The sequence below is a fragment of the Nilaparvata lugens genome, chromosome X, assembly GCF_014356525.2.
Source record: "Nilaparvata lugens isolate BPH chromosome X, ASM1435652v1, whole genome shotgun sequence".
NCBI classification, from domain to species: Eukaryota; Metazoa; Arthropoda; class Insecta; order Hemiptera; family Delphacidae; genus Nilaparvata; species Nilaparvata lugens.
This window is the reverse complement of record NC_052518.1, coordinates 40,864,601-40,883,258: the sequence shown is the minus strand read 5'-3', so window position 1 is coordinate 40,883,258 and position 18,658 is coordinate 40,864,601. Positions and strand designations below refer to the sequence as shown.

The 18,658-nt window shown below is 32.4% G+C and overlaps 1 protein-coding gene across 11 annotated transcripts in view; it reads left to right on the top strand.

Annotated features, from left to right (window-relative positions):
- The window catches only part of LOC111047107 (single-stranded DNA-binding protein 3), a 105,895-nt gene that overhangs the window by 15,864 nt on the left and 71,373 nt on the right, over positions 1-18,658 (top strand). For 6 of the 11 annotated variants that reach the window (XM_039443259.1, XM_039443256.1, XM_039443254.1 and 3 more), the window contains 2 exons: positions 1,314-1,362; positions 3,700-3,729. In XM_039443259.1, coding sequence (XP_039299193.1) covers positions 1,314-1,362; positions 3,700-3,729 — 79 coding nt within the window. The remainder of the gene's footprint in view (positions 1-1,313; positions 1,363-3,699; positions 3,730-18,658) is intronic. The other 5 variants (XM_039443261.1, XM_039443258.1, XM_039443253.1 and 2 more) reach the window with 1 other exon arrangement.

Here is an 18,658-nt window from a genome sequence, read left to right as displayed (position 1 = left end):
GATTCCAGGACCCACTTCAAGCTGTAGGTCTACTTTCTCTAATAGATCTCTAATCATCACAATCTCATAACCCACATGCAAGCTAGAAGCTCATGTGGGCATCACCTTCGGTAAAAAATTTTTAGTCCAAATGCATAGAAAGTTAAATTTATATGAATATTGATCGTAATCAATATACAGAGTGTTTCGAACTCCCAAACAATATTCTAGGGCTGTGTTCCTGGGTACGAAACATATCTAAATATCAATTTAAAACTGTCTGAAAGTCCGAAAATTACTCAACCGCCATTTTTTCCACTCATAATTTTTTCCCCTAAATAATGGCCGAAGTGAAACTTTGCACGAACAATCACAACTAGAAAGCTACAAAAAATTATGGCAGTTTCTTCAAATTTATAAAAAAATGGCGGCCGTTTAAAATTTCTATTTCTTGAATGACCAAAAAATGTACAATGGTAACATTTTTAGTAAATTTAATTACAAATCATTTGACACCTCACTTTCCAAAATTGAACGCATATTAAGTGAGATATGGCAGCTTCAATGATAGGTGACCTATAGAGTGTTATGTAACGTCACAGAATGCAATAAAGAATGGAAAGTCGGCTATTATTTTGACGCAAAAATCCGCTATCTTGAAAGAAAGTTCAGCATTGTAATACTATAGATGTGAGGTTCGGATCACTTTACTGATCCGGGCCAATTGGTCTCGTTCACTGCCGCGAGCCAATCAAAAGACCCGGATAGCGGTGATTGTAATTTCCAACAAGATGGCGCAGTCACGTGACGTGGTCTTGATGCACTCAAATCTTTGCGTAATGTAAAATACATTGTTTGGATTGATACTTTCCATTCTGTATGTATTCTGTAGTAACGTTTTATTATTGTTTGAAATAATCTAAAAAAAATTGTAGTTCTGTCTAGTTGTCATGCAAAGTTTCACTTCCCTATGTTCAGCCATTATTTCGAAAGAAATTGTAAAAACAAAATGATGGCTATTTGAGTAACTAAGGTCTTTCGGACATTTTGAGAATAATATTTATATATGCTTCGTACCCAAGAACAATGCCCTGGAATTTTGGTAGGGAGCTCGGAAACACTCTGTATTTTATCATCATAGTAATCGATTGTAATTGTGAATCGTATGACAAACATTTCATAATTTGTTAATTTCATTTTAACGAGTAAGCTATTTCAGCTATAAAATCGAAGTGTTGGCTACTATCTAAGTATGATTTTTATCAGTGACTCAACTGTTCATTTCCCTTTCAATGGCTTGTGAGTTTCTTAATTGTATTGTTTGATTTTTGCAGCCACCAGGTCAGCCTATGATGCCAAATACAATGGACCCCACCAGGCAAGGTGAGTTGTAAATATAGAATCTTTAGTCGCGGTAACTGTTTCCATCTTGTAGCTCGCTTCTGTTACTGTCTACCTCCTTTAAAACGTACAAACGTTCCGCCAAAAATGATCACGAATTGACAATTTCTACTGACTCACTCATTTGCCTCATTCCACATAGATCATTACAAGAAAAATCGTCCTTAGTATAAAATGTTAGGAGCCAAAATCTTAATATCCTCGTATCTTCTCGTGTAGAGAATAGAGTAAACTACTATTTGTTACAAATCTTGCATAATTTTTGTGATGAAAGCAAGAAGAAGATGACTTAGATAGCCGATTCTTGATTATTGGACGGTTCGATGCATTCAATAAATTGAACTCTATTACTTTTTATATTTTTTATTTCCAGTTTCTTTGTCATATTGTGTAAATGAAGGTATGGATAGGTGAGATTAGAGGATTATGCTTGCACACACTATTCGTGTTCGGTACTATATAATAAATATCGTCTTCGTAGAATGTTATATAGATTAATTGACAAATGTAAAGTGGGAAAAACTCAATTCTTCAAATTGAGAATGTTGACATATACAGTTGATACTCTACTAAGCTATTACTGGAATTTCCAGCAGTCATTTGATAGAAATCGTTTGCCCTATTATATAGTGTACTGTTTTCGTTTTTATCCCCGCGAGAAAAACTGATTTATGAATGAGTACTGTAATTTGCTTGAGATAGTTACTATCATGGTAATATTGATGCAATAATAATATTACAAACTGGTTGAGTAAAGAAGTATTTTGCTTTCAATGGATGCTCCTGTAAAAAGGAATATATAATAATCCCTCAGTAAGGAGCAGCTATAATTATATATTATATAATTATAATATTACTTTTGAAAAAAAAATCAACTTGGAGTTTAGAGCTTGTAATCAGAATATACATTTTGTTCAATGATATTAATGATATTGATCTATAGCGAAAATAAATTCTATTTGTTAGATTATTCAATCTACAGTATTGGATTGAATTGATCCTCGAATAGCAAAACATTTCTATTGTTAATTTAGCAATTATAATAATTAAGCTACAAAGCTGTGTGTAAGGAAAAAAAAACTGTATTCCTCTTATTGACTAAGAATTACAGTCAAACCTCTGTATAACGAAGTCGATTATCCCGAGAAAAAATCCGAGGTATTCGTTATTGAGAGGTTCTGTCAAGAAATCTGCCACGATCCTATGGATCTTATAATATCGTATCACGGCAGTAAATAAATTGATATGGTACATAGAACATATCATCGCGAACGTAGATAGGGTACCTATTAGGCCAATATTAATTTGGAAATTTGAAAATTCAAGCTGTTTGGAAAAAAACATGTTTTTTGAATATTTATAGAATGTAATAAGTAAGTAAACTCACCAATTTATTTTCAGAAAGCTTGATTTGTACTATTAGTGGCGTTTAATCTAACTAAGTCCATACTCTGTAGCAATATTTTTCAACTCTTTACACTATTATTAGATGGAACTCAAAATACGGTTATTTTGTCAATAACTTCACTATAAATATCAACTTTCCTATTTTTTAATGTTTCATATTTGAAAAAGTGAGTAATTTTCGGTTCAATCTTGCATTTGAATAAAAAATCATGTTTGATAAACGACTCACATCTATTCAAACAGTAATAGACATGTCTGGTACACTATTTTCCAGTTTTAATCCTTGCCTGATAATTTTGAAAGCCTCTAGAACTTCTTGATCTGACGGATTCTTCTCATCAGGTTCCGTCACAGCTGTCATCATCATAGAATTGAAATGTGTGACAAAAGCAAAAATGGGGAAGTCCAGTCGTTCACCTGCCTGGTCTACAATAATGACAAGCTCTTGGAATTCAGTATCCAGTAACTTGCATTGAATTTCCGACATGTGTTTCACCCTCTATCAACTGTCTACCACCCTATCTTCTTCCTACCTGAATTGCCATTATTTTTAGTCTATTGACCTTTCTGCTGAAACTAAACAATTCCTTGGAAATAACCGTCTGCTTCCAATACACACTACACTTTGTAGTCAAGAGAAAACTTTGTTGTTGAGAGGTCCGAAATTCTTTACATAGAGGTAAATAAGCAGCTAAAACTCAAAAATGTCATGTGACCAGGTAAAAATTCGTTGTGTAGAGGATTTCGTTAAGTGGAGGTTCGTTATAGAGAGGTTCGACTGTATTTATGTTTTATGTTAGATTCTATTTATTTTACTGAAGATATTAATACAATCTGTTGATTGTACAAGGAGTAGGGGATGATTATTCATACATTCAATGAAAGTGATGAGTGATGTTGTTTTTTCCCCAGGTGAGGGCGGAGAGTATGTAGGGTGGCAAGGTAGGCACAACTTGTTTTAAATATTTATAATAAGTTGCACTTGCACTCTGCTTCCTCTGTCGCACTTATTTCTGTTTTGTGTGCATCTGCTATTATTTCAGCTGTTAGCATACTAGAGCCTTTATAATACATGTGTATTCTACTTAACAACTTTAATAACAACCAGTTATGCAATACTGCCTCACAAATAATAATACAATATTCACTAGAATCGTGAATCCTAACATATCAAGTTGCATGACGGATTCAGTCCTTATATGTCAACGGATTCACACGGTTCCTTGGGTTTTTGGTTACCGTGTTGATTTATTTATATTATTTTTCTGATGTACGGACCACTACAATTCCTAATACCTTGTTTATTTTAATAATGGATGTTGTTTTAAACATTTTGAATACTTGAACGTGAATTCATAGAGACATATTTTCTCAATTTAAAACTTACTTGATTACAATAACTGAAGGGAAGCGTACTCTCTTGAGACGAATACATGCTGTAATTAGTTGCCAACTTTACGAATTTGCTTTTAATTGGAATCATTGAAACCAACATGATTTCGAAACCATTCAAGTTTAAGAAGATAGTAGTAAGTAATACATATTTGAATTCTAGGTCCCCAAACTTCTATATTGGCAAAAGTGTATTAAATGCCAGATGAAAGTGTTCGTTAAAGAGAGTTTGTTATTCATTAGTACTGTTCCAGCTGTTGTTTTTGTTACGTTGTGTCAGAAATTATTTTTAGAAGAAGATAAAAGGAGATGAATATCAGATAGGAGAGGAGAGCAAAGCAACTAGCTTATTAGCTGCTGTTAGATGTGTTGATTTTAATTATTTATTGTGATGAATCCTCAACTTTATATGAGTTTCAAATTTGAGCAATTACTAGAATATAGATTCATTTGTAGGAAGTATTTATTTCATAATTGTCTGATCATGTCATTCGCCGTATCTTATATTAGCTCGATATTGCCAAAACCAGTCTGAGTTGCGATCATTTGATTCGGAATATGTTTCTTTAAGTATTTCTATTTTGTTCACATAAGCTTACCTTTGTAGTGATTTGACTAATTAATATTTAGTTAATTGACCATGAAACAGTGATATCTCAAATATATCTAAATTAGTTTCTGGCCAATCTTTTGAGGCACTTCCCATAGAGCTAGTAGTTCTGTTGCTAATTTCTATTTCATGATAATTCATCTACTTTAAAAGGAGTTTGAAGTTAATAGGAATAGAGCAGCTTCTTTACTTATTTGAATCTCAGGTTGAAATGAATGCTGAACCCTGTTTTGTTAGAATAAAAAATATATTATTAATAATGATGAACTTAAATAAAGAATGACAGTTCTTACAATTTATCCAATAATTTTCAATGAAATATGCGCACCATTTCATTCAGTCAAATTTATTTAATCTGGCAACCTTGTTGGCCGGATGATTTTATCTGTTATGAGCAGGAGGAGCCAATAGCTCATTAATCTGAAAATAATATTTGGAGAAAATTTCACTAGAAATGTAATAGAATACTATTCGAACTAGTAATTTTTGAGATGGATAATGTTTTGATATCATTTTTCATGTTTAACATTCTTGACGGAAAGCATTAAATATATTCGTTCAAGCTATAAGCTTACCTTGCGGTCAGTTACTTCAGTTACGGTCAGTACTTGACTTCTTCAATTACACTTGAAGTTTATTTTATAAACTCCTAAACACCATCTATTTGATCATGGTCTCTGACCAATATTTATAGATGATATCCTAGCTTTCATATTAATTAGCATTATATTAGATTAATTAATTAGTTTTATTAATTATTGCTATTAAATAATTCTCATACGGAATATAGCACAATATCCAAATCTATTGCAACTGTTCAAAATTGACAGTGGAATTGAAAGCAACGCATGTGTATACTGCTCCGCCCGCTTCTTTATGTTATCTTACAATATAATAATATACTCGATGTATTGCATGTTTTTCGTAGCTTTTTCCAACTGTATCGTTACATGCGATTAACACTCATTCGTTTGTGCGCATGTACCTGACACTTCAATTGTATTAATAATATTCAAATATCAATTAATTTTATATATTTTTCCTAATTTTATGAAGCTTCAATATACATTTTAATGTTGCTCGAAATAGTAATTATTATTCCTTCATATCAGCTTAGTTTGAGGTTAAGGGCCCTACACACCTACGGATTTGGATCGTGGATTTGGCCTGTCTTGGCCTGTGTCCTTGAACGACTCGGGAGCAAAATCACTACACACTAGTCGTAAGCATCGCAAGCCCGGCCTGCCGTTCTTTTCAAGGCTACCCTCTCCACCAAAATCTAAATCGTCCAATAATGGAGATAGAGGAATTTTGATTTCAGATTTGAATTCAGCGACCCCAAATTCTCTAAGGCGTTAGTCCAATTTTTGAAAATACCCGAAAACAAGGGAGTTATGGCTGTTTTTAATATAGCTTTCTATTATGATAGTAAAAACGTTCTAGGTTAATAAGATAATTATTTTTTGCTCACAAAGGGAAAGGTTTTTAGAAGTGTTAAAACACTTAAAAGTTTGGGTCTAAACATGAACATTTTCAAAACTCTTTTTTTTATTTTAAACTTTGAAAAGATGAATCCAAATATGAAATCAGAAAATCAAAAATCAACTATGATTATGAGAAGAGTTGAATATGAATTCAACTCTGACCATTTTCACTTCCATTTCATTCTTATTGTTATGTTATGTTGTTATCTGTCTCTCTACTCTCTCTCTCCCTCTCTCTCTCTCACACACACACACACACACACACACACACACACTCTCTCTGACAGATGTGAAATCAGTAGGCTTTTTGAGGTCCGCTGAAGTGCAATTTCATTATCAGATCTTTCAACGCCACTCAAAAGTAATTGTGCTTTATTTGTTGTTTCTTTTTAATATAATATTATATATGTTTTACTTTTCTTCTTCATTTCTTTTCCCTGTCCCCTTATTTTTCTCTATTCTCTCTTCCTCCTGGACAGAGCTTTCTGCTATCTTATAATTATAACAATTAATCTGTCATTTTCCAGTTATCTACTAATTTTTCTTTTTCTTAATTGCATTAATAGGCTACTATTTTGCTCATGATACTATCGTTTATTTTGTTCAATTATCTGGATTATTTCTAATTGCATTAATACTATTTTGCTAATGATACTATCGTTTATTTTGTTTAATTATCTGGATATATATTTGTAAGAAGCTGGTTGCTCTACATTCACGCTTCTTCTTTCTAATCATATGAACCATATGACTTGTTAATAATTTACTAATGTTGTTTATCAAACTAACAGCAGAGCTGATGAGAGAATCATTGAATGTTCATATTTGTACAGTTTAAGATTTATTGAGATTTATATTATAATTGACATTAAAATCGATTTTCTAAAGTAAATGAAAATCTTTCGTCAATTATTCATTTTAAGTAATATGTGCGAAGTAAGATCATTATAAATCGATTTTTTTGTTCAACATGCCGAAAAAAGGTAAGAGTGAATTTTCAATTGATATTGATAGGAAATTTGTTTTGGAAAAATTCTCTTGGAAAATTGGACAAAATGCTAAATTCTGGCTGGAAGATTTTGAGAAAGAATGTATCCGTTACAATATCCATAACGATGAAGAAAAAATAACATGTTTAAGACTATTTTTAGAAGGGAGTTCTGAAGATTGGTATACTTCCAACAAATATAGATTAGGATTGAAAAATTGGAATTTGTGGTCAAAAACATTTCTCCAAACTTTTTCTAATAAAGGCTGGTCAAATGTGAGATATGCATATTCATTCAAATACATTGAAAATTTTGGATCTATGCTTGATTATGCTTTGAAGAAGGAACGATTATTGCTTGAATGTGAGAGAACTATAACAGATGAATCTAGAATCTCACATATTGTTGTGGGACTACCAGTTCATATTCAGAATAGATTAGATAAGGAAAATATCGAGACCACAGAAGATCTGATGAATGAGATTCAAAAATATGATTCATTCACAAACTCAAACGGACATAGTCATATAAATAGCCAGAAAAAAGACTCAACCAAGATGGAAGAGATAAGAAGAAAGAAGACTCCTTGTTCTGTATGTACAGCCTTGGGAAAACCAAATCGCTTTCATCATGCAGAGATCTGTAGGAATAGAAATAAAACAGTGAATTTCACAACCTGTGAGGAAAATACACTCGATGTTGATAACTCAAAAAACTGAATAAGCCGGCGTGTAAGTTCATTCCATTGATTACAGTTAATGTACTAGTTGATATAAAGAAGATTGTAAAAGGGGTTTATGACAGTGGCTCAAATATCACTCTAATAAATCAGAAAATTGTTGATGAGCTGAAGACAAAACTTATGAACGACCATAACCTTTTTCGAACTATTAGTGGTGTGAATTTTACAAATCGCCGGGCCAAAATTCCAATGAAAATCAATAAAATCGAAGAAATATTAGATGTATATGTTGTGAAGAACAATAATTTCTCTTATGACTTACTTCTTGGATTGGATGCAATAAAAAAGTTCAAATTGATACAGAATGAAAATTTAGAAATTTTACAGAAGGTTGATGACAAAACAGATGTTGAAAGATTGAATTATGAGTCATCTGTCTTCTCTGTAAATATGGAAAGCAATCTGAATTATCTTGATACTGAAAAGAGACAAACAATAACAAGGCTGATTGAAGGTTATGAATCACTATTTGCAAAACACAAATATGATGTAGGTGAGGTAAAACATGCAGAGGCAGAAATCAAACTTTCAGAAGATAGATATATTATTAAGAAGCGATACAGAACGTGTATCCCAGATAAAAAAGAAATAGAACAACAAATTTCAAAACTTTTAGAGGCAGGATTGATTGAATATTCAACTTCACCATTTGCATCTCCTGTTACACTTGCCTTCAAACGAGAAGAAAAAAAAAATCACGGGTATGTATTGACTTCCGGGAACTGAACAAAATTGTAATACCAGAGCCACAACCATTCCCAAGAATAGAAGATATAACAGTGAAGGCTGGTAATTGTAAATGGTACACAGTACTTGATGTTAATTCAGCATTCTGGACAATACCAATAAAAAAAGAAGACAGAATGAAAACTGCATTTGTGACCCACGAAGGCCATTATCAATGGTTACGGATACCATTTGGTTTGAAGACCGCGCCTGCAATTTTTCAAAGATTATTGGGTAACACTTTACAAAAAAATAAGTTGACTGATTTTTGTACTTGCTACTTTGATGATATTTTAATATTTTCAAAGACATTTGAGGAACACTTGAAACATATAAACCTCGTACTTGATGCGGTTTATAAAGAAGGGTTCAAGCTGAAATTGGAAAAATGTAACTTTGCAAGGAGTTCAATTAAATATTTGGGACACATAATTGAAAATAACTCAGTCCGTCCACTCACTGACAATCTCAAAGCAATTGAAAAGAGACAAACAACCGAAAACCAAGAAGAATGTACGCCAGTTTTTGGGGAAAATAAATTTCTATTATAAATACATAGAGAATGCAGTGAAAGTTCTAGAACCTTTACACAATCTACTGAGGAAGGACATACCTGACATCTGGTCAGAGACATGTGATAAAGCTTTCCAAAACGTGAAGAAATACTTATGTTCTAGTCCCGTATTACAAATTTATGATTATGAAAAACCAGTATTCATTTTCACCGATGCCAGTGGAGAGGGATTTGGAGCTGTACTGAAACAACCAAAAGAAAATAATGAGCTTCATCCAGTAGCATATTTTTCAAAAAAACTGAGCCCTGCTCAAAAGAAGAAAAAAGCTATTTATCTGGAATGTATGGCTATAAAAGAGACAATTATGTATTGGCAATATTGGTTGATAGGACGGAAGTTTACAGTGATCACAGACCACAAACCATTGGAGAATCTCAGAGTGAAAGCACGAACCGATGAAGAATTGGGAGATCTTGTATACTACCTATCACAATATGATTTCACATTGATATATAGCCCAGGAAAAGGAAATGTTGAAGCAGATACTTTATCAAGAAATCCAGTTTTAGAGCACTTTGAAGGAAATGAAGACATTTTAACAGTTGTGAATCTGATATCTATACAAGAAATAAAAGACGATCAAGAAAAAAACAAAGAAGCAATAATGAATAATAGGAATGTTGAATATAAAGAGGAAATATTCGACAAATGTATGAAATGAAACAAAAGAATCTTCCTTTCTCAAGAAAAGGGTAAAGAATTGATTGAGAAAATTCATTTTCAACTAGGACATATCGGAACTCACCACACACTATTACACATACGTCCACATTACTACTTTTCCAACATGGATGAAATGGTCAAGCGCTATTGTGATTCGTGTCATATATGTAAGAAGAATAAAACAAGAAGAGGTCGCTCAATAGGATTACTTTCACAATTGGGTCCAGCTAGTGAACCGTATGAGATCATGTCGATAGATACTGTTGGAGGGTTTGGTGGAAACAACTCAACAAAACGATACCTACACATATTGGTCGATCACTTCTCTAGATATGCATTCACTTCAAGCTCTAGCGGTCAAACTACTAAAGAATACATTCGTTTGCTAGATCCTATCTTACAAAACCATTCTGTCAAGATCCTATTAGCTGATCAATATGCGTCTATCAAATCAAAAAAGTTTAGAGATTACCTACTCGAAAAAGGTGTTACAATGGTGTTCACATCGGTAGATTGCCCACAATCAAATGGTCTTAATGAGCGGCTAAACCAGACATTGGTGAATCGTATTAGATGCAAAGTGAATAGTCCAGAAGGAAGAACGCAGACGTGGTCGAAAATAGCGGAAAGTTGCACATCAGAATACAAGACAATCCATAGCACTACTAAATTTACACCAAGATATCTGCTATTGGGAGAGAATTTGGAAATAATACCATCACAACTGAGGAAAAAACGAAACTTACAAATAGACAGAGAAGAAGCAATAAAAAATTCCAATTTAAACCACAAACGGAACAAACTGAGATGTGATAAGAACAGAAGAATATATATGGTTTCAAGGAAAAAGAACTAGTGTATATAGAAAAAGGGAACAAGTTGAATAGAAATAAATTAGATGAAGTTAGAAGTGGACCGTTCCCCATTATAAGAAGAATATCAAACTCAATGTATGAAGTGGCCTGCGGAATCAATGGGAGTGAACCAATCATCTGTCACTCAAGCAAATTGACACCTTCGAGGAAGTTTCTCGTTCAAGGGGGGGGAGATGTAAGAAGCTGGTTGCTCTACATTCACGCTTCTTCTTTCTAATCATATGAACCATATGACTTGTTAATAATTTACTAATGTTGTTTATCAAACTAACAGCAGAGCTGATGAGAGAATCATTGAATGTTCATATTTGTACAGTTTAAGATTTATTGAGATTTATATTATAATTGACATTAAAATCGATTTTCTAAAGTAAATGAAAATCTTTCGTCAATTATTCATTTTAAGTAATATGTGCGAAGTAAGATCATTATATATTTTGTAATGCTGTTTTTGTGCAATGGGTCTGTCGAGACCAAGCACACTATCAATAGAATCAATCAATCAATATCTCTCTGTCTCTCACACAGACACACACCAACTCTTAATTCACACAGCTTACAGTAGATAGAGAAAGAAAGAAATATGAAAGAAAGAAAGAAAGAAATATTTATTGCCAAAATCATTAAACACAACTTTACAAATGTGAAAAATATAAAAATTTTCATATACAATACATTACAAAAACTTAAAATTAAAATATTTTTCATTTAAACATCAATTATAATATTATCATTGGCGTTACCAGCAAAACTAAGTAGTTTGAGCGATGGCAACGAGTAATCAGTCGGCTATAATTAGTGGCTTGAGATTCAGTCGAAAATAGGAAAAATATAATAAAGAAAAAAGAAACATATGGAATGTATGAAAAACTAGAAAAAAAAAAATAATAAAATTTCAATCCGAAAAGAAGAAGTACTAAGAGTGAAATACTAAGAGAGTAGAAAAACTAGAATGAATTCATAATAATTTAAAAACTCAAAAGAAAAAGAGATGATTCATGTAATTATTAATCTACAATTCACTGTACATATGTAATTATAGTAACATTTAGTAACGTAATGTAATTCATTTGTAGCATATATGCAATTCCTTTTGTAAGCAAAAAGAGAAAAACAATACAATACAGTACACATGACACAAAAAATAAAACTTAAACTCAGAGAGAGAAAAATTAATCTGGGAGTATAGCCCTACTAATAATAAATTCAGAGGAACTGAGGAAGACAGTATATGTACATCAAATTAAAATATTTTAGGTATGATATCTTCTGTCTTTATCCAGCTTTCAATTTTTAATTTAAGTGCTTTTGTAGGTTTTCCTGCAATGAAATGTTCTGGCATAAAATTAATAAGCTTTTTTGTTGTATAGTTGAATTGTCTTCTGCATATAGTTAGATCTGTTCGAGGAACAAAGCATCTATTTACTGATCTAAAACTATAATTAGTTGAATGAGGTGTAAAAAGATGTATATGGTTGCTGATATATTTAACAAGATTTCTGATATACAGTTGCCTAACTGACAGAACTCCGAACTCCATAAAAAGTTGATGGGTAGGGTACCTTCTATGCACTCCTAGTGCTGCCTTGAGTATACTCTTTTGAATAATATTTAGTTTATTGAAATGAGCATTAAAAGCACCACCCCAGACCCTAATTCCATACTGGAAAACTGATTGGGCGTATGCAAGATAGACCATTTTACTTAAAGATTTCTCTTTTAGTAAGCTCAGTTTATAGAATTTATGAATCATGAATTTCATCCTGCTACACATCTTATCTATATGCTTATTCCATCTTAGATTTGGGTCCAAAGTGACACCTAAATACTTTGTTTCAGTTACCCTCTCTAACACAGGACATGAACAACTCATATCATCATTGTTGGGGTCATTCAAGCAAGTCCTTTTATGTACTCTAACTGCATTTACATTATCTATTTTGTCAGTTGGCTGTGTACTCGAGTTCGGAGAAAATGTCATATAAACACTTTTTTTATAATTCAATGTCAAAACATTCTTCACAAGCCAAGACCTCACCCTGCAAAGTCCACTGTTAGCAAGAGATATAACACTGTCCCACGAGGATCCAGTAAAAGCTAATACAGTGTCATCTGCGTAAGACAATATCCTACACCCCTGAATAGGAAGACTCAATAAATCGTCTATGTAAGCTAGAAATAGAATCGGGGATAATACTGTTCCTTGAGGTAGGCCAAATCCTGACAAAGCTATTTTACTCTCCCTTCCATTCAAATTAATCACCTGTGTTCTGTTTTCCAAATAACTAGCAAATAGTCTTAATACTGGACCACGAAAGCCATTTCCTTCAAGTTTCTCAAGCAGGTTTGAATGAGGGATGGTGTCATACGCCTTAGCCAGGTCCAGGAATACAGCTAAAGTTTTTTTATTTGACTTATAGTTATTTGTTATTATATTTACAAGTTCAGCCATGGCATCCTCAGTGCATTTATTTTCTTGAAAACCATATTGATATTTGTTTATTAAATTGAATTTATTCAAGTATGGAACAACCTGTTGTTTTATAATTTTTTCGAAAACTTTGGATATATTACTTATAAGGCTAATTGGACGATAATTGGTTGGGTTTGTTTTATCTCCTGACTTGTGTAATGGAATTATGTTGGCAATTTTAAAATGACTTGGGAAATGCCCTGTTTCCATACATTTATTGAAGATTAAAGTTAGAGGTAGAGCTATGAAGTGGGCTATTCTTTTAAGACAAACGCTACTTAAATTATCGAAACCAGGAGCAGCACTATTTTTTAAACTATTTATCTGATTTATAACTTCATCATAATTTGTGGGACGTATGAAAAATGAATTCAGAAATCGAAAGTTAGAATTATTACCAGTTTCTTGAGGAAAATTTTCATTTTCTTCAAATAGTTTTTCTGCATATGTCTTTCCCACCTGTGAGAAATAATTATTTAATAATTCAGGATCAATATCAGGGGGGAGCTTATGACGTTTAGTGTCTAAAATTTCCTGGATGCAGTTCCATACCTTTTTATTGTTTCCTTCACATGATTTCAGTTTGTTTTTATAGAATTCGAATTTAGCTGATTTAATAAGTTTATTTAATAAGTTTCTATAGGCTCTATACCTCTCTTTCAATGTGACATTAAAAGGTTGTTTTTTCAAGGCATTATGCATTTTGTCTCTTGTTCTTATACAATTTACCAGGCCTGAGCTTATCCATTCTTTTAGGGGTCTATTCCTCCTTTTTAATTCTATTTGACTAGTTGATAATTTTATATAAGATAACAACTTATTTACGAAACGGTCAACTATATTATCTAAGTTAGTAGAGTTATCCAATTCTGAAATCTCATCTATCCAGGTTTCTTTTTTTAAAAAATCTAAGAGTTTGTCAAAATTTATTTTTTCAATGAAATTATTGGAGTTATTCGATTTTTCAGATGCCAGAGAATTTAACCTTTATACTTAATACTGTAAAACCTCAACCAGCTCCCAATAAGTACGGTATAGAACTTTTTACATCTTGTGTAATATAGTATTTAAAATACTATGACAATTCATTGATTAAAAAAGGTTGTCATACTCGATAGTGTCCTGTAAAAATAGAGAAAAAAAAATTATGATTCAATTTCAGCTTCCTCAATAAAATTTCACACAAGTAGACAAAATTAATATAAAAATGAGTTCATTTTCATTGAAAAAAAAATTGAAATACTCGTATGTACTACAGCTAATAAAATTTTGTGGGAAACGCTGGTTTTATTATTGTACAGTACTGTACTAGTATTTTCTTGCTTTAAGTTCAACCAAATTCTTCATAGAAATAGAATTCTTCATTAATAACATTGAAGTGCTCACAGAGTTTTTTTTTCGACTATTTTAGAGTTCCCGCGAACCATTCTACTAATTCGAGGGCACTGAATCCGAATCTGAAATAAAAATTTTGCTATCTCGATTTTTAAGCGATTTAGATTTTTGGTAACTACACGGATTTCGCCCGAGACGAGCTGAGCCGCGCCAGTAGCCCTGGACGGATTTGGCTCGGCTCGGCTCGCAATAAAATCGCCTACACACCCACGGATTTGTCCCGAGCCGAGCCAAGACAGGCCAAATCCGTAGGTGTGTAGGGCCCTTTACAGTCATTGAGAGAAGAAACTTCATTACATCAATTTGAATATCAATGAGCATTATTATATACAGAGTGGGTGAAAAGTCCGAGAACGGCTTAATATCTCATACACAAAGGTAATTTGACGGTGGGTGTGATTGGGGATCCTACTCAAACTGAAAATACCACTTTACTATGACTATAAAAATCTGGTGCGCCATCTTGGATCCGCCATATTGAATGCAACTTTATTTTTTCAAATAGGAAGGTTGTCATACAATGCATAATTTCAATACAGAATTTCAAGAGAAAATGAATGGCGAAAACCGCACATCAATACCTCAAACCGTTAATAAGATATTCACATTATTAATCAATACCATGCAAATCAGAAATGAAATACAAAAGTGGTATTGATTATTAATATGAGTATCTTCTAAACAGTTTGAGATATCGATGTGCGGTTTTCAACATTCATTTTTTCTTAAAATTTCGTATCGAAATCGTGTATCTCAAATAAGTTTTCAAAGATGGCTGCGCAGGCGCAGGATTGAGAAAGTAACTCTTCATGTAGCTCTTCATTTTAACGTTTATTTTAAATTGTGATGGATAATATATGAGTTCTACTTACGTTATTATGAACCATATAGTGGTGGTTTATTGTTGGTGTCAAGTGAATTCTTTGTGTATTGTGAGTAGTTGCTGGTAATACAAATTCTATTTTCGACTGTCTACATAACCTAAGACTCAACCGGCTACTAATTTATTTTTCGCTTCAGCGTCAGATCCTGTTGTTCATACTATATATTTTGGAACTTTTTGAATGAGAGATATATATACTGAATGTTTATCTTGGTGGGTCGAACTGTACAAATTTTACCGTCTTTTCGGCCGTTTCATTTTCAAGTGATAAGATAAGACAGTTCTGTATTGGAAAGTGCTTTTGAACCGTTAATTGGTATGATCAGCTGTGCGGACTTTTGATTTTCTGGCGGGAAACTCGTTGCCATAGCAACCAAGAGTATTGTTGGAAATCTGTAGCTTCTCATTACTTGTGTTATCTGTTGTCTTTGTCTCTGACAACGCTGATTACTCACTCTCATTGAAATGGAAAGTATTAATCTTTTTCAAACTTCAAAGGGTAAACCTGGAATTATATATAAAGGACATAAATACAGAAAATCTTTCAGCTCTACTGTTAGCAATCGTATCACGTGGCGGTGCCTTGATAAGGAGTGCGCGGCTTCCTTAAAGACTAATATAACGTGTGATAGCATTGTTGACTTAGCTGGTACACACACGTGTGATAATATTTTAACGCATTCTTTACCCGAATTTTCGTCACCATCCCTTGTTACTGATGACTTTGCTACCCAAGTGGAGAAACAAAATATTGACTTCAATCAATCACTATTGGTATCCAATAGTAATTCGAACCTTCTATCTGGTCCATTAAATGAAGAACTTTCTCAGTTAAGAAGTGAAAATGAACTGTTGAAATCTCGTCTTGAGGAGTTAGAGATTCAGCGTAATGCGGCCTTAGACAGATCAATTAATCTAGATATTCAATTGATGCAGCGCCTGGATGCTGCTAGAGATGCAACAACACAGACTGTTAAAATTGGAGACAGTACGCCTACTGGAACTCTAATTGACCGATTACATACATTCATAAATGATGAATTACTCACGGACAATGACATAAATGTATATTGTAGGAAAATGTTTTCTAGCTGTAAGGATTTAATTGTTGTTGATACGGTTGTAGGATCACTTATTGTCAATGATAATGATTATGATCACTCTTTTTTAAGTTCAAATTCGTGTGTAAACAGAAATATTGCATTCATTCTGAATGACAGTCGCACCAATAATTGTATGGATGGATGGACTGGCTCTCACTGGAGCCTAGTTGTCTTTGATCATATTGAAAAACGTTTTATAATTTTGACTCATTGCGACAGTATAATAACAAATCTTTAAATATCTTAATAGAGAGGCTAAAACCAACATTCAATTCAGATAGAGTGGTTCATATTGATTGTTTGCAGCAGCAAAATTCTTTCGACTGTGGCATCTTTGCACTTTTTCATCTTGAAAGTTACATTAAAATTAGAAATAAAAATAATTGTCCCGGTATTTATAAAAATTTTAAATTAAGGAAATTTGACGCTAAGAAACAAAGATTGCATGTACTGAACACTATTGTCAATTATTTGAAGCATCAGACTGATGAATTTGAAGCTACAACTGGTGATTTTCCACAACCGATTATTTCAATGAATAATGTTAATCTTGAGAGAGAATCTCTTTTGCTCAAGTCAAAAGCTTCTGATCCTATAAGAAAAATTAAACTTTTCATGGATAGTGCCGTGCTACCAATTTTTCCTTAAATCGGTTGGAATAGCATTTAACACCTATTAACCTAAGGATAGTTGTCGGCTCCAATGTAATAGATTCTTGATAAATTATGAATGGATCTATCGCCTATGAATGAGAAATCCAGTTTTCAGAGCAAATGAACTTATAATCTTCAGATGAATTTATACAAATACACAAAGAACCATATCTTATAAGCCTAATTATTAGAGTTACTACGAACTAAAATACTTATCTAGTTTACAGTTGAAAAACAGTGGCTATTGGCTTGAATACACAAATAGCAATATACGAACAAAATAGAACACTAAAAATTGTTTAAAACTCAATTTAAAACATTAATAAACGAAAATGATTCAGAGCAAAATTTTACAACAACACACGTAGCCAGCCATTTTTCTAGAGAAGAAGGAAGCCACCGGAAAAAACTACAAGTCAGAACAAAGCCTGGTTCGGTGTCGATTTTACAGACACGTCACCAAAAAATTATAACTTACAAGTTTAGAATTCACACCCTACATCTGTTCTCAATAAAACTTTATTTTGAAACTGTTATTTTAATTTTTCATATATATTCTCTATTTAAATAAACTATTTATCTATTAATTCTGCTAACCAAGCCTCGGTGACACCATGGAACAATGCAACAATCATTTACGATAAAAAAATTCTCCGTCGAAAAGTTTGTCCGTCTATTGATGACTCTGATATTTACTATAAAGTTTCATAGATCTCGAATTGAAGATTCGATTCCAATGTGAGAAGAAAAATGTTATATTACAAATACCCCCCTCTTGACATAAAAAAATTTTACTGTTTGAAAATTTAAAGAAAAAAAAATTACATTGACCCTAATGAAAATTGTTGAAATTTGAATTCGAGAACAGTAACAATTTTTTCTAGAAAAACATTACATGTCATCCAATAATATTGAAAATTATTATAAAAATTCATCAATAGCGTTTGTTTTTTTTTTTTTTTTTTTTATTTTTTTTTAGCCAAAAAACAGGATGTCACAATTTGACATATAGGCCAGTCAATATAACAGTAAAACACTCAGTCAATACAAATACTGTCAATAAAAAACAATACAAAGTCACATTTACAATAAAAACATGTATGGTATATTAATCCTATTCATATGACAGTACTATTAATAAATTCTAAATATTGAAATCTTCTACATTCATTTTCATGTCGATAAACTCTTCAACTGAGTAAAAGGGGTTCTTCAAGAGAAATATTTCTAAAATCTTTTTGAACCTCCTGTGATTAAGTTGCCTCACCTCAATAGGAAGCCTATTCATCAATTTAATTGCAACATTCG